Source organism: Triticum urartu, chromosome 7A (genome assembly GCF_056163025.1).
Source record: "Triticum urartu cultivar PI428250 chromosome 7A, HENAU_Tu73, whole genome shotgun sequence".
NCBI lineage: Eukaryota > Viridiplantae > Streptophyta > Magnoliopsida > Poales > Poaceae > Triticum > Triticum urartu.
The window spans coordinates 639,809,935-639,826,075 of NC_141879.1; the positions used below are offsets into that span (position 1 = coordinate 639,809,935).

Below are 16,141 nucleotides of genomic sequence, written 5' to 3' on the forward strand. Positions count from 1 at the left end.
CTACTTCCACCACCACGCCGTCGTGTTGTTGGATCTCCATCAACCTCTCCTCCCCCCTTGCTGGATCAAGAAGGAGGAGACGTCGCTGCTCCGTACGTGTGTTGAACGCGGAGGTGCCGTCCGTTCGGCGCTAGGATCATCGGTGATTTGGATCACGACGAGTACGACTCCATCAACCCCGTTCTCTTGAATGCTTCCGCGCGCGATCTACAAGGGTATGTAGATCCACTCCTCCCTCGTTGCTAGATGACTCCATAGATTGATCTTGGTGACACGTAGGAAATTTTTTGAATTTATGCTACGTTCCCCAACAGTGGCATCATGAGCTAGGTCTATGCGTAGTTTCTATGCACAAGTAGAACACAAAGTAGTTGTGGGCGTTGACTTTGTTCAATATGCTTGCCTTTACTAGTATTATCTTGATTCGGTGGCATTGTGGGATGAAGCGGCCCGGACCAACCTTACACGTACGCTTACGTGAGACCGGTTCCACCGACAAACATGCACTAGTTGCATAAGGTGGCTGGCGGGTGTCTGTCTCTCCCACTTTAGTCGGATCGGATTCGATGAACAGGGTCCTTATGAAGGGTAAATAGCAATTGGCATATCACGTTATGGTTTTTGCGTAGGTAAGAAACGTTCTTGCTAGAAACCCATAGCAGCCACGTAAAACATGCAAACAACAATTAGAGGACATCTAACTTGTTTTTGCAGGGTATGCTATGTGATGTGATATGGCCAAAGGATGTGATGAATGATATATGTGATGTATGAGATTGATCATGTTCTTGTAATAGGAATCACGACTTGCATGTCGATGAGTATGACAACCGGCAGGAGCCATAGGAGTTGTCTTTATTTATTTATGACCTGTGTGTCAACTTAAACGTCATGTAATTACTTTACTTTATTGCTAAAGCGTTAGCCATAGTAGTAGAAGTAATAGATGACGAGACAACTTCAAGAAAACATGATGATGGAGATCATGATGATGGAGATCATGGTGTCATGCCGGTGACAAGATGATCATGGAGCCCCAAGATGGAGATCAAAGGAGCTATATGATATTGGCCATATCATGTCACTATTATTTGATTGCATGTGATGTTTATCATGTTTTTGCATCTTGTTTACTTAGGACGACGGTAGTAAATAAGATGATCCCTCATTAAAATTTCAAGAAGTGTTCTCCCCTAACTGTGCACCGTTGCTAAAGTTCGTCGTTTCGAAGCACCACGTGATGATCGGGTGTGATAGATTCTTACGTTCACATACAACGGGTGTAAGACAGATTTACACACGCAAAACACTTAGGTTGACTTGACGAGCCTAGCATGTACAGACATGGCCTTGGAACACAAGAGACCGAAAGGTCGAGCATGAGTCGTATGGTAGATACGATTAACATGAAGAAGTTCACCGATGATGACTAGTCCGTCTCACGTGATGATCGGACACGGCCTAGTTGACTCGGATCATGTAATCACTTAGATGACTAGAGGGATGTCTATCTGAGTGGGAGTTCATAAGATGAACTTAATTATCCTGAACATAGTCAAAAGGTCTTCGCAAATTATGTCGTAGCTCGCGCTTCAGTTCTACTGTTTAGATATGTTCCTAGAGAAAATTTAGTTGAAATTTGATAGTAGCAATTATGTGGACTAGGTCCGTAAACTGAGGATTGTCCTCATTGCTTCATAGAAGGCTTATGTCCTTAATGCACCGCTCAGTGTGCTGAACCTCGAACGTTGTCTGTGGATGTTGCGAACATCTGACATACACATTTTGATAACTACGTGATAGTTCAGTTAAACGGTTTAGAATTGAGGCACCGAAGACGGTTTTGAAACGTCGCGAAACATATGAGATGCTTCGAGGGCTGAAATTGGGATTTCAGGCTCGTGCCCACGTCAAGAGGTATAAGACCTCCGACGATTTTCTTAGCCTACAAACTAAGGAGAAAAGCTCAATTGTTGTGCTTGTGCTCAGATTGTCTGAGTACAACAATCATTTGAATCAAGTGGGAGTTGATCTTCCAGATAAGATAGTGATGTTTCTCCGAAGTCATTACCACCAAGCTGCTTGAGCTTCGTGATGAACTATAATATATCAGGGACATATATGATGATCCTTGAGATATTCACGATGTTTGACACCACAAAAGTAGAGATCAAGAAGGAGCATCAATTGTTGATGGTTGGTGAAACCACTAGTTTCAAGAAGGGCAAGGGCAAGAAGGGATACTTCATGAAACGGCAATTTAGCTGCTGCTCTAGTGAAGAAACCCAAGGTTGAACCCAAACCCGAGACTAAGTGCTTCTGTAATAAGGGGAACAGCCGCTGGAGCAGAATTACCCTAGATACTTGGTAGATTAGAAGGCTGGCAAGGTCGATAGAAGTATATTGGATATACATTGTGTTGATGTGTACTTTACTAGTACTCCTAGTAGCACCAGGGTATTAGATACGGGTTCGGTTGCTAAGTGTTAGTAACTCGAAATAAAAGCTACGGAATAAACGGAGACTAGCTAAAGGTGAGCTGACGATATGTGTTGGAAGTGTCTCCAATGTTGATATGATCAAGGATCGCACGCTCCCTCTACCATCGAGATTGGTGTTAAACCTGAATAATTGTTATTTGGTGTTTGCGTTGAGCATAGACATGATTGGATTATGACTATCGCAATACGGTTATTCATTTAAAGAGAATAATAGTTACTCTATTTATTTGAATAATACCTTCAATGGTCTTGCACCTAAAATGAATAGTTTATTGAATCTCGATCGTAGTGATACACATGTTCATGCCAAAAGATAGTAATGATAGTACCACCTACTTGTGGCACTGCCACATAAGTCATATCGGTATAAAACGCATGAAGAAGCTCCATGTTGATGGATCTTTGGGCTCACTCGTTTTTGAAAGGTTTGAGACATGCGAACCATGTCTATTGGTGTATATGCATGAAGAAACTCCATACAAATGGACCGTTTGGACTCACTTGATTTTGAATCACTTGAGACATGCAAATCATACCACATGGGCAAGATGACTGAAAGCCTCATTTTCAGTAAAATGGAACTAGAAAGCAACTTGTTGGAAGTAATACATTTTGATGTGTGCAGTCCAATGAGTGCTGAGGCGTATAGTGGATATCGTTATGTTCTTACTTCACAGATGATTTGAGTAGATGTTGAGTATATTTACTTGATGAATCACGAGTCTGAATTATTGAAAGGTTCAAGTAATTTCAGTGTGAAGTTGAAAGATCGTCGTGACAAGAGGATAAAAGATCTATGATATGATCATAGAGATGAATATCTGAATTACGAGTTTGGCACAGAATTAACACATTGTGGAAATTGTTTCACAACTAATACAGCCTGGAACACCATAGTGTGATGGTGTGTCCGAACATCATAACTGCACCCTATTGGATATGATGCATACCATGATGTCTCTTATCGAATTACCACAATAGTTTATGGGTTAGGCATTAGAGACAACCGCATTCACTTTAAATAGGGCACCACGTAATTCCGATGAGATGACACCGTATGAACTATGGTTTAGGGAAACCTAAGCTATCATTTCTTAAAAGTTTGGGGCTGCGACGCTTATGTGAAAAAGTTTCAGGCTGATAAGCTCGAACCCAAAGCGGATAAATGCATCTTCATAGGACACCCAAAACAGTTGGGTATACCTTCTGTCTCAGATCCTAAAGCAATAAGGGATTGTTTCTAGAATCGGGTCCTTTCTCGAGGAAAAGTTTCTCTCGAAAGAATTGAGTGGGAGGATGGTGGAGACTTGATGAGGTTATTGAACCGTCTCTTCAACTAGTGTGTGGCAGGGCACAGGAAGTTGTTCCTGTGGCACCTACACCAATTGAAGTGGAAGCTTATGATAGTGATCATGAAACTTCAGATCAAGTCACTAACAAACCTCGTGGGATGACAAGGATGTGTACTACTTCAGAGTGGTGCGTAATCCTGTCTTGGAAGTCATGTTGCTAGACAACAATGAACCTACGAGCTATGGAGAAGCGATGGTGGGCCCGGATTCCGATAAATGGCTCGAGGCCATAAAATCCGAGAGAGGATCCATGTATGAAAACAAAGTGTAGACTTTGGAAAAACTACTTGATGGTCGTAAGGCTGTTGGGTACATATGGATTTTAAAAGGAAGACAGACAATGATGGTAAGTGTCACCATTAAGAAAGCTTGACTTGTCGTTAAGAAGTTTCCCGACAAGTTCAAGGAGTTGACTACGGTGAGACTTTCTCACTCGTAGCGATGGTAAGAGTCTGTTGGAATTATATTAGCAACTACTGCATTATTTATGAAATCTTGCAGATAGGATGTCAAAGCATTGTTTCCTCGACATTTTCTTGAGGAAAGGTTGTATGTGATACAACCAGAAGGTTTTGTCAATCCTGAAAGATGCTAATAAGTATGCAAAGCTCCAGCAATCCTTCTAAGGACTGGAGTAAGCATCTCGGAGTTGGAATGTATGCTTTGATGAGATGATCAAAGATTTTGGGTGTATACAAAGTTTATGAGAAACTTGTATTTCCAAAGAAGTGAGTGGGAGCACTATAGAATTTCTGATAAATATATGTTGACATATTGTTGATCAGAAATGACGTAGAATTTATGGAAAGCATATAGGGTTATTTGGAAAGTGTTTTTCAATGGAAAGCCTGGATCAAGCTACTTGAACATTGAGCATCAAGATCTATAAGGATAGATCAAAACGCTTAATGGTACTTTCAAATGAGCACATACCTTGACATGATCTTGAAGGTGTTCAAGATGGATCAGTCAAAGAAGGAGTTCTTGCCTGAGTTGTAAGGTATGAAGTTAAGACTTAAAGCTCGACCACGGCAGAATAGAGAGAAAGGACGAAGGTCGTCCCCTATGCTTAAGACGTAGGCTCTACAGTATGCTATGCTGTGTACCGCACCTGAAGTGTGCCTTGCCATGAGTCAGTCAAGGGGTACAAGAGTGATCCAAGAATGGATCACAGGACAGCGGTCAAAGTTATCCTTAGTAACTAGTGGACTAAGGAATTTTCTCGATTATGGAGGTGGCAAAAGAGTTCGTCGTAAAGAGTTACGATGATGCAAGCTTAACACCTATCCGGATAGCTCTGAGTAGAGATACCGGATACGTATAATGGAGCAACAATTTAGAATAACTCCAAGTAGAACAGTTATTTCAAATGGCTCCAAATAGAGCGTGGTAGCTGCATCTAGGAGATGACATAAAGATTTGTAAAGCACACACGGATCTGAAAGGTTCAGACCCGTTGACTAAAACCTCTCTCACAAGCAACATGATCAAACCCAGAACTCATTGAGTGTTAATCACATAGTGATGTGAACTAGATTATTGACTCTAGTAAACTTTTTGGATGTTGGTTACATGGCGATGTGACCTGTGAGTGTTAATCACATGGCGATGTGAACTACATTATTGACTCTAGTGCAAGTGGGAGACTGTTGGAAATATGCCCTAGAGGCAATAATAAAATGATTATTATTATATTTCCTTGTTCATGATAATCGTTTATTATCCATGCTAGAATTGTATTGATAGGAAACTCAGATACATGTGTGGATACATAGACAACACCATGTCCCTAGTAAGCCTCTAGTTGACTAGCTCGTTGATCAATAGATGGTTACGGTTTCCTGACCATGGACATTGGATGTCGTTGATAACGGGATCACATCATTAGGAGAATGATGTGATGGACAAGACCCAATCCTAAGCATAGCACTAGATCGTGTAGTTCGTGTGCTAAAGCTTTCCTAATGTCAAGTATCATTTCCTTAGACCATGAGATAGTGCAACTCCCGGATACCGTAGGAGTGCTTTGGGTGTGCCAAACGTCACAATGTAACTGGGTGGCTATAAAGGTACACTACAGGTATCTCCGAAAGTGTCTGTTGGGTTGGCACGAATCGAGACTGGGATTTGTCACTCCGTGTGACGGAGAGGTATCTCTGGGCCCACTCGGTAGGACATCATCATAATGTGCACAATGTGACCAAGGAGTTGATCACGGGATGATGTGTTACGGAACGAGTAAAGAGACTTGCCGGTAACGATATTGAACAAGGTATTGGGATACCGACGATCGAATCTCGGGCAAGTATCGTACCGCTGGACAAAGGGAATTGTATACGGGATTGATTAAGTCCTTGACATCGTGGTTCATCCGATGAGATCATCGTGGAACATGTGGGAGCCAACATGGGTATCCAGATCCCGCTGTTGGTTATTGACCGGAGAGTCATCTCAGTCATGTCTGCATGTCTCCCGAACCCGTAGGGTCTACACACTTAAGGTTCGGTGACGCTAGTGTTATAGAGATATTAGTATGCGGTAACCCGAAAGTTGTTCGGAGTCCCGGATGAGATCCCGGACGTCACGAGGAGTTCCGGAATGGTCCGGAGGTAAAGAATTATATATAGGAAGTGCTATTTCGGCCATCGGGACAAGTTTCGGGGTCACCGGTATTGTGCCGGGACCACCGGAAGGGTCCCGGGGGTCCACCGGGTGGGGCCACCTGCCCCGGGGGGCCACATGGGCTGTAGGGGGTGCGCCTTGGCCTATATGGGCCAAGGGCACCAGCCCCAAGAGGCCCATGCGCCAAGAGAAGAGGGAAAGGAAGAGTCCTAAAGGGGGAAGGCACCTTCGAGGTGCCTTGGGGAGGAGGGACTCCTCCCCTGGCCGCACCCTTCCTTGGAGGAAGGGGCAAGGCTGCGCCCTCCCCCTCTCCCTTGGCCCTATATATAGTGGGGGAAAGGGAGGGCAATCCAATCTAAGCCCTGGCGCCTCCCTCTCCCTCCCATGACACATCTCCCTCCTCCCGCAGCGCTTGGCGAAGCCCTGTTGGAATCCCGCTACTTCCACCACCACGCCGTCGTGTTGTTGGATCTCCATCAACCTCTCCTCCCCCTTGCTGGATCAAGAAGGAGGAGACGTCGCTGCTCCGTACGTGTGTTGAACGCGGAGGTGCCGTCCGTTCGGCGCTAGGATCATCGGTGATTTGGATCACGACGAGTACGACTCCATCAACCCCGTTCTCTTGAATGCTTCCACGCGCGATCTACAAGGGTATGTAGATCCACTCCTCCCTCGTTGCTAGATGACTCCATAGATTGATCTTGGTGACACGTAGGAAATTTTTTGAATTTATGCTACGTTTCCCAACAGTTTGACCTCTGCAGACCGACGAGTCTTGATGCGTTGTTCCGTTCCAAGAAGACGAGCATAGAGATCACGAGGAGCAATCGGTGTCTCACGGCCATGGACCGCCTCAACAAGAGGGTCATAGTCACTGTCAAGACCGTTGAGCACAAACGAAGTAAACTCCTCATCGCCGAGCGGTTTTCCGATGGAGGTGAGCGTATCGGCGTGAGACTTGATTTTGTTGAAGTAGACCGAGGCCGAGAGATCCTGTTTCTTCAAGTCCTGGAGTTGACCACGAATAGCCATAGAGCGCGCCGTGGACTGAGATGCAAAACTCCCATCAAGAATGGACCACGCATCCTGAGACGTGGTGGCAAAGAGAACCATGCCGGACACAGCGTCGGTGAGAGAGGACCGGATGGCGGAGAGGATCGCTTGATCTTGGGCGATCCAGGCTCGGTACGCCGAGTTGAGCACCGTGACATGAGTACTGGCAGTCATAGTCTGTGAGACAAATAGCGTGGGGCACGGCAATGTCCCATCAATAAAACCCTCGAGATAATGGCTGCGAAGGAGAGGTTGGAGCTGCGCACGCCAGTAGATGTAATTGTCAGCCGAGAGCTTGACGGTGAGAAGATGGCCGAAGTGAAATGGAGGCGGCAGAGGCGCCTCGCCTGCCGACTGGACTGCGAGGTCGGGTAGAGCCGAGGCAGGCATGGACTGTCCGATCTGGGAGTTGGCATAGGCCCTCCCCCCGTGGTTTACGATGGCCGATGCAGCAGGTCCGTTGGAGTAGCTAGGCAGGAGTTGCCCGATCTGGGAGCTGAGCCCTTCGTGGTTGATGATGGCGGACGAGGCAGACCCAGTGGAGAGGAGTGTTGGCATGATGGTGTTGGTGTTGAAGAAAGCATGGCCCGGCAGCTGAGAGAACATCGGGCCAGCAGCAACGTTGGGAACGACGCGGATGTCCCAGCAGCAGTTGTGACGCCGGCAAGCAGCGTCGAGAGAGTTGCAGGAAGAGAAAACCCAGACGAGGAGCTTGAGGAGGGGCGGTAGTGGAGGACATCGCGGCGGCGGCGGCGGCGGTAGCGGCGGCGGCGGAAGCGTGAGTTAATCACGACCTAATCTGATACCATATTAGGTTTAGAATATTTTGGATGAAGGGTCGTACCCTCTAGGGGTGGCTTTTGTATTATATTTATAAGAGAATACATGTACAATTAGAAGGCAATACAATATAAGAGACCGTGTATAACTACAATTCTAACACCATGCCTGCTCCGATGAGATGCCGGCATGGACTGGTGTGGGCGTTAGCACTGGCTCGTTGTCGGCCGCCTCGTCCGTCGTCTCGTCGGCGTCGGTGTCCTCCGGAGAGCTAGCCAGTAGGTCAGACTGTATTCGGTTGTCTCGGCGGGCCTGACAGACGGCCACAATGTCGGATAACTCCTGCTTCTGTTCGGTGGAGAGGTTGCCCCACTATGCTTTCGAGCTCAAGGCCATGGCGAACGTGGTGCACAGAGGGGATCAGGAGTGAAGGTGTGGTGTGGATCTTGTTGGGAGCCTGTCCACGTATAAATAGTGGGTATCGGCCAGGCCAACCGTGCCACATATTAATATCAGCGAGCGGACGAACGTCGGAGTAGGTTTCTAGGAAACCGTGATTGTTTAATGCCGGCGAGCGGATGGGCGGGTGACGTTTGCATGCCAAGGGAAGGTGCCTACATAGGGATACGGCGTGGCGCGACGCTCTCACCCGGCGCGCCACTTCAACGTTGGCTCTAGTGCGAGGCCATGTCCGCTCTTGTCCGGCATCAATGCGGCGCTGGTGCTCTAGAGCGGCGCTGGCCGGCATAAATGCGTGACAATCGCTTCACAGGGGAGAGGACGTGAACGAGAGAGAGGCTTTTCTGGTGGGTCCGGGGTGTCGGACATATTTGTGGCATTGGCCCAGCCTCCTGCAAGCCCCGCCCCCTTATTTGCATCCAGTTTACGAGAAAATAGGCATCTGAATCAGTTCTTGAATCAATGGGTGCCACGTTGGATGATAAATCACACTCGAACCTTCCAATCTGAATGATTGTGGGCGTTTTGAGGGTCTGTGTTGGAGATATCCTCAATACGGGAAAGCATCACGTGCTCCAAAGACTCATAGGTGTCCTCCCATCTTAAAAAAATGAATTTAAATTCCACAAACATGTAAAATAAAAAAATGTTGGTTTTGTCATTTTTATTTCCCTATGTATGTTTCCAATTTATATTTGACATTTTAGGGATTGTAGCCACGTGTCTAATGAACATTCACCTTTTAAAAAAATTGAAACATTTCACTTAACTTTTATTTTAACATTAAACCATGTGAGTATAGCGAATACTATATATTCTCCCGTCATCACACTGGAAAAGTTGATGGCCTCCCGAATAGTGAACTTTTTCACGGATCCTTTTCCTTTCTGAGAGCTGCTTAGATGTTCAAATTAGTTGAAATTTAGTACAGACCTCACACTCTAACACATCTTTCATGTATAAAAATAGATTTTTTTTTTTGAATTTTTCTAGTATTTCTTTTGATTTTACTGTTCATGCGCATAAGCAGATGAGCTCGGGAGCCATTTAGCCGCTCTCTCGATGAATTGATTATTTCTGAAAGAGGAATTTTCTATTGTTGATTATAAATTGGATAATTAATATCCCCCTAAAATGGGATAATTAATATTATACCGAATAGGATCTTGTTTTGGCATGGCAATACGTGTCTCATTTATATCATAAAGATCAAAGTACAAATCACGTAAGGACCAACGTGACAAAACTGAAAATATAGCAGAACATCTATGAATAGACCCAGAGAAATTTATATTCTACCGATCAAATACAGGGATTAGTACGACAAATGAGTAGACATCAAGCGAGGACTCTCTGCACGTACGTACATGTGGAAGGATTAGGGTATGTGTTGCTTAGTGGACAAATTTACCCTGCCAAATCTTACCTAATTTTTTTGTCAACAAAGGTTTGGCCAGCCAATGGTTGGCAAAACTTGGCAACGCATACGACGGCATGAACCAAACATACTTGGATGCATACACAACCGACCAAAGTCACACGGATCAAACAAATGAGCGGCTCGATCAAACCATATCATATCATACACATGGGATTCAACTCAGGATGCCGACTGCCGAACCTTGCTGGCTAGTCAGAAGAAGGAAGTTTCTGCTGAGCGGTTGCATGTCATGCATCGTTGGTGCCATGGATACACAATTGGAAACGCCAAACCTTCGTCGATCGTGCTTCGCCGATCAGACATTTTATATTGGTGAGGTTACATGGCGTGCGATTCCCGCGTGACCTGGAGGTTCGCCAGGCGGACTGACAGTGAGATGGCACCGACGGTACAGCATCCGATCCGACGTGCGTTGTTGGACCGCCGGAGCAGACGAGACCAGCAGCATACAACGATCCTCCCGTGCTCGCATCATACGTATCTGCCTTAATGCGTCCGGCCGATCTAGCAAGCTCAGGTTTCCCAAACTGAAGAAGAGGACAGTGGTTAGCTACATCGCACTCGGAAGCCGACGCCCCGCTCGGTTTGGCGGGAACCTGTTCTCCTTTTCTTCGCTTCATTTCGTAACTCGTCCTAGACGTGACATCGCGCATCTGCTCTCCTGAATGGGCAATGGCGTCCAATGCTCTTTTTATTTTCTGGCGGCCAGGTTTTTATCGTGTTGAGGTGATGCATACTTGTGTGTTTTTTTCTAATGAAAAGGCGCACATATGTTTCAGGAACAAAGCAACCAACACGTAGACACAATATACATAGCTAGAATGCTGCAGATTTCCAATCGAAACCTTAAACACAACAGGAGAAACAATGGTTAAGCTAGACCGGGCTGTGAACTGGGACCATCATCTGAAAGATTGTGTGCTTGGAATTTTCTGAAGATTCACAGCATGTGAACCCAAGATCGGGTGCACCACAACACCCTGTGTACAAGACGTTTGGCATCTCCGTCCATCAGCCCCGACCGAAGCAGACAGAAAACCACAGCGATTTCAGGCGATGCAGGCCCAGGATCCCTCTCTCTATCCGTGGTGCCAGCCAGCCAGCCAATACGCCCACTGCCGCCGTGCGTGTCACCGCTGCACGGCTGCCGGCCGATCACCATCCGCCCGCGTGACACACCTGCCCCCACGGGCCGGCAGCGCCTCGCGTACACTGTCCGCGTCAGCAGTTGGCTCCCCGTCACGAGTCACGACCATGTCGACGGCCGTGCTGCATCAGTAATGGCAGCACCGTGCCACCGGTCGCCACTCCCATCTCCGTGCTGCCGACTAGACCGGGCCGCCATGCGATCAATGCAATTCAATCCAAGACACCACTGCCCATCACATTTTGGGGGCAAAAATATACAGTAGTGCCCTCCGGTGTTAATCATTCCGGTTCACTTCTTGTCTTGTGCACATGCGACGTGAAAAACCGACGACGCGGAATAAATTCATAATAGAATATACACTGAGAAAAGGAGCAACGGAGGCCATGGCGTGAGCTGTGAGCACAGCAATTCATTCCTCTCATCACCGATTTTTACAGCTTGGTCGAGCTTTCACAGGCGCCCTTTTTTCACCACATGCCGACATCATCATTGGCTATCAGACGACGGTAAAAAAGACACCACTAGGAGAGAGAGAAGGGATGGGTTACCGGAGTAAAAAAAAGAGAAAAGGAAAACAAATCTCTCTCTAATCTACTGCGCGGCGGTGTCGGTGGCGGCGGCGGCGCGGCCGCAGAAGGCGTCCCGGCGGACGGCGCGGCCGCCGCGGATGACGAAGTGGGCGAGCGACCGCGTGCTGCTCGCCGGCACGCGGTTCTCCTCGCACAGGAACTCCCTGGAGCACGCCCGCTCCACCTCCCGCTCGTAGTCGTGCACCAGCACGTCCGTCGCCGCGCCCTCCTCCTTCCGCGCCCGCGCCAGCACGCCCGCCGTGAATATCGCCGACATCCGCCCCGGCGACGACGCCGTGTACCTGCCACCATCATTCAAAACCCGACGAGATTCAGTCAGGGCCCTGCTTCCTCTGCTCGAGCGAGAAATCTGATCCCCAAAAAACGAAAATTGGATCTTGGATGCCTACCCGCGCGGGCCGTCGACGAGGATGACGTCCCAGGCGACGTCGTAGAGCTGGTTGGGGAGGTCGTTGATGGCGAGGCGGCAGTCGGAGAAGAGGAGGTTCTGGACGGGGCGGCACTCGGCGGCGCGGGCGGCGCGGGCGGCCTCGAGGAGGTCCGGGAACTCGCGGACGGTGGTGGTGTAGGCCACGTCGTAGGCCTCCAGCCCCGGGTGCCGCCCCTCCAGGTGGGACACGTACCACTGGTTCTCGTCCAGGAACACGGTGCGCCCGCCGTGGTTGAGCGCGCGCCACAGCGGCGTCTCCCCGCCCAGCCCGAACACCAGCAGGTTGCAGGGGGCCCGCCGCTTCAGCGCCGCCGCGATGGCGCGCACGTCCGCCGCCGGCATGCTCCCGGACGTGTTGCCGCCCACCGCCGCGTACTGCACCAGCGCGTCGAACACGTACGCCGGCAGCCCCGGCCCCGCCGCCTCATCCCCCTTCGCAGCCGCGGCCCTCCGCGCGCCCGCCGACACTGCGAGCCTGGCCCCCGAAGCCGACCCCGTGGCCCTCCGCCTGGCGCCGACGGCCGAGGACGCGTCGCGCGCGGCGGAGAGCAGCGAGGCGAGGGACACGCACGCGAAGCAGGCCAGGAAGACGAAGAGCCACAGCCGGCGCCGCCCCATCCACGGCGACCCCGACCCGCCGCCGGACGGCTTGTTGGACGAGGAGTGCACCAGCAGCACCTTCGGCCCGCCCCCCAGCCCCTTCATCCCCCGCCTGCCCCCCTCCCCGCCAACCAGCCGCCCGACCAAGAAACGCGGCGGCGATACGGATTGGACTGAAGAACGGCAATCTGAGGCGGCCGCCCGGATCGATCTGCTCCGGGTGACAGCGAGTGGGCTGGGATAGTTATGGGGAGGGAGGAGGCGGTGGCGGTGTGGGTGGGGGTGGAGGTGGAGGGGAAGCAATGCCGGTGGAGGAGGGAGGGGAGGGGATGGGTCTGCTCGGCCGGCCGCGGGTGGGCTGGGTCGGGTTGGTAGGTTGAAGGGGAAATCGATCCCGCCGGGGGTTGCGGTGGGTCTCGGGTCTGTTTCGTGTGTGTTTCTGGCAGTCCGGCCCCAAGGTCTCCACGGAGTCAAAGATTTGTAGTAACCCAAGTACTGTAGCGGGCGGCAGCAAAAATGAGTAGTCTTTCGGGTAACAATTTGGCATAAGTTGACCTGGGCTTTGTACATTGCAAGGTGTTGAGGCTCTCTTTGATTTGCAGGATTTTCAAATCGTAGGAATAGGAAAAGTATAGGGTTGGAGTGGCATGCACACATGAATCCTACAGGATTAGCATGGAGTGTTTGATAGCACAGGAAAAACAAAAAAATTGTAAAAAGAGATTGGAGTGGATGTTAGATTTCCTATGAAATGTAGTACAAAAGATTCCATAGGAAAAATTCCTATGAGATCCAATCCTATGAATCAAAGGACCAACACAGGAAAAATTCTTAAGGATTTCAATTCTCCAAAAATCCTATAGAATTCCTTTGAATCAAAGAAGCCCTTAGAGGAGTGCTTGGTAAAATATATTTTTAAACATTGATGCTTACCTCTATAAAAGAGGTGCCCAATTAAATGTTTACCTCTACAAATAAACACCAGCGCTAGTATTTTTTTATGCACCTCTTCTAAGCACCTTACGTTCGACAAGGCCTTTGAGCTTTATTGATTTTTGCATGTGTGGGATAGTGGCTGTTGTTGTTTGTTGGGTGAGGAGTCATCGGCAGGAAGAACCGACCGGCTGGGCTAGATGATGTTAATCCAACAATTCGGTCAAATCGGCTGACACCAAGTCATTTTTGTAGACAACTTATAGATACTAGATGGTCCTACGATTATGCTCAAAGTTTTGATATCACCGTTTACACATGAGGAAACACGAGTCAATCAAAGTCATGGAATAGTATACAACAAAGATGAAGAAGGTGTAGCGCTTGTCGATGATGGGGTGCTATAGCGGCGAAGATAAGGATGCAAAACATGAGATGGACCGTCGCAACGAATTGACACTGTTATTCGAAATGCATGCTCGCCGAGGCAAGCGCATGAGCTCTGTCATTTTATAAAATAACAAAAGAGTTGTCCGGTTAATTGGGGACACAATACATACGCACCCGTGCACAACAAAACAAAATAAAATCAGAGCATGTACAATACTCGTGCCTTCGGGGACCAAGCGAGGTCTTTTGTGCAGGGGAATGCTGGTATAATAAGCTTTGTCCGGCTCCAGCTAGGAAGGGGCGACACCTCGCTCAAGTGCCTGTACTCACTCATCGTCAGGTGGTCTATAAATCTTGATGTAATGCTTAGTATTATTTTTGGTGTTCGTAGTATTGCCAGTTAAGAAAAGTGGCACTTGCTTTTTCTTAGACGAACACCTTGCTCTTATAACACGTACACATAAGTACAATAGGAATTACGCGGTGCCATATTTAGTATCTCCTCGGCGCCGAGGGCACGTCGAGATGGCAACGTTTTTTTTTTGAGCATCAGTACAGACACAAACGCTTATATACATATGCATACACTCATTCATATAAACGCACACACGCACGCCCTACCCCTATGAGCACCTCCGAGAGACTGAGCCGGCATATCATTTTGAGATTTATGAAGTCACCGTAGGCGCCTCGTCGTTGACGGGAACGTCTCCTCCCACTGAAAGCACATCGCCGAAAATCCAGAAATAAATCCAGAAATAATGCGAGCACCAGGATTTGAATCCTGATGGGTTGAGATACCACTGTCCACCTAACCATTTCAACCACATGTTGATTCGATGGCAACGTTTTGGCCCGTGGACGCGACCGGCGTTAATCAAGCGAGGACTTTGTGGGACTTTGTTGGGGTCTCGACTTTGGGTCCCGTCACCGTATAGTGCAACTTTTTGCTCCGTGGAAAATCACTCCCGTTCTGGGTGGCTCGTTGCGGCTTGGACGGGGCGGAAAGCTGATGTGATCGGCGCAGCGAAAATCCGTCGCTTTCTGCCTTCACTTGGGTTGCACAAAACCCAGGGCACCACCACGACAAGGATTTGGACGCTACACGCGCGGTCCAGGTCTACGTCGACTGACCGACGTATACGTAATCTGAAGCAACACCGCGCCGTATTTCATACGGCCAATACGGCCTCCTCTACATTTCGAGACGCGCAGGACCGAAGAGGAGCCACCCAAAACTGTCTCAGAAGCCGGCAATACATAGAGGAGCACGGCCATGGGTCATGTGGGCGGTCGCGTTGCTGCCGACGGGAAGGACGAACCGCCCTGTTGGGGAGTCGTCAGCAAAGGAAAGCTGTGCCATGCGCCCATCGGTACTACTACGAGTGAGCATTCAGCAATGAAGTTAGGGTGATGCGATGCCTTCAGTGTTTGGTGCCGCCTCCCAAAACATGCCCAAGAAGCTATCGGCGGCAGGTGGCATTGAATGGATGAATGCGGTTGGATGCGGAGACATTATCAGGGGGAGCGGCATACGCTTGGATTAGAATTAAAGCCACGGGACGCCTGACACGCCCGCGCCACCGCCCGGCCGGCCGGCGCCGCGTCGCCTTCAAGTGCTCCGCGGTCAGACGATCGATCGACGCCGGCACGCACGGCACGGACAGATGGGCGTACATGCGGATGTGCGATGTGGCTGCCAGGCCTCATGACGCTACATGCGGGTTCCTGAGCCATTTGGCATTACTAGTGCGAATTCTGCTCTACATCTACATGTTGCGTCGGTTTCGTCCTTTGGACCCGGCTCCTCCGTGGGTGTGCCGGCATTGTGCCAAACGCT

General features: G+C 49.0%; 1 protein-coding gene across 1 annotated transcript; it reads right to left on the reverse strand.

Annotated features, from left to right (window-relative positions):
• Nucleotides 1-11,742: 11,742 nt before the first annotated feature.
• LOC125521055 (protein IRREGULAR XYLEM 15) lies at nt 11,743-13,373 on the reverse strand. The gene is made up of 2 exons (XM_048686116.2): nt 12,338-13,373; nt 11,743-12,229 (listed from the first exon to the last, which is right to left on the reverse strand). Exons 1-2 carry the CDS (start codon nt 13,081-13,083, stop codon nt 11,950-11,952), a joined length of 1,026 nt encoding a protein of 341 aa, XP_048542073.1. The 5' UTR covers nt 13,084-13,373; the 3' UTR covers nt 11,743-11,949.
• Nucleotides 13,374-16,141: the final 2,768 nt, after the last annotated feature.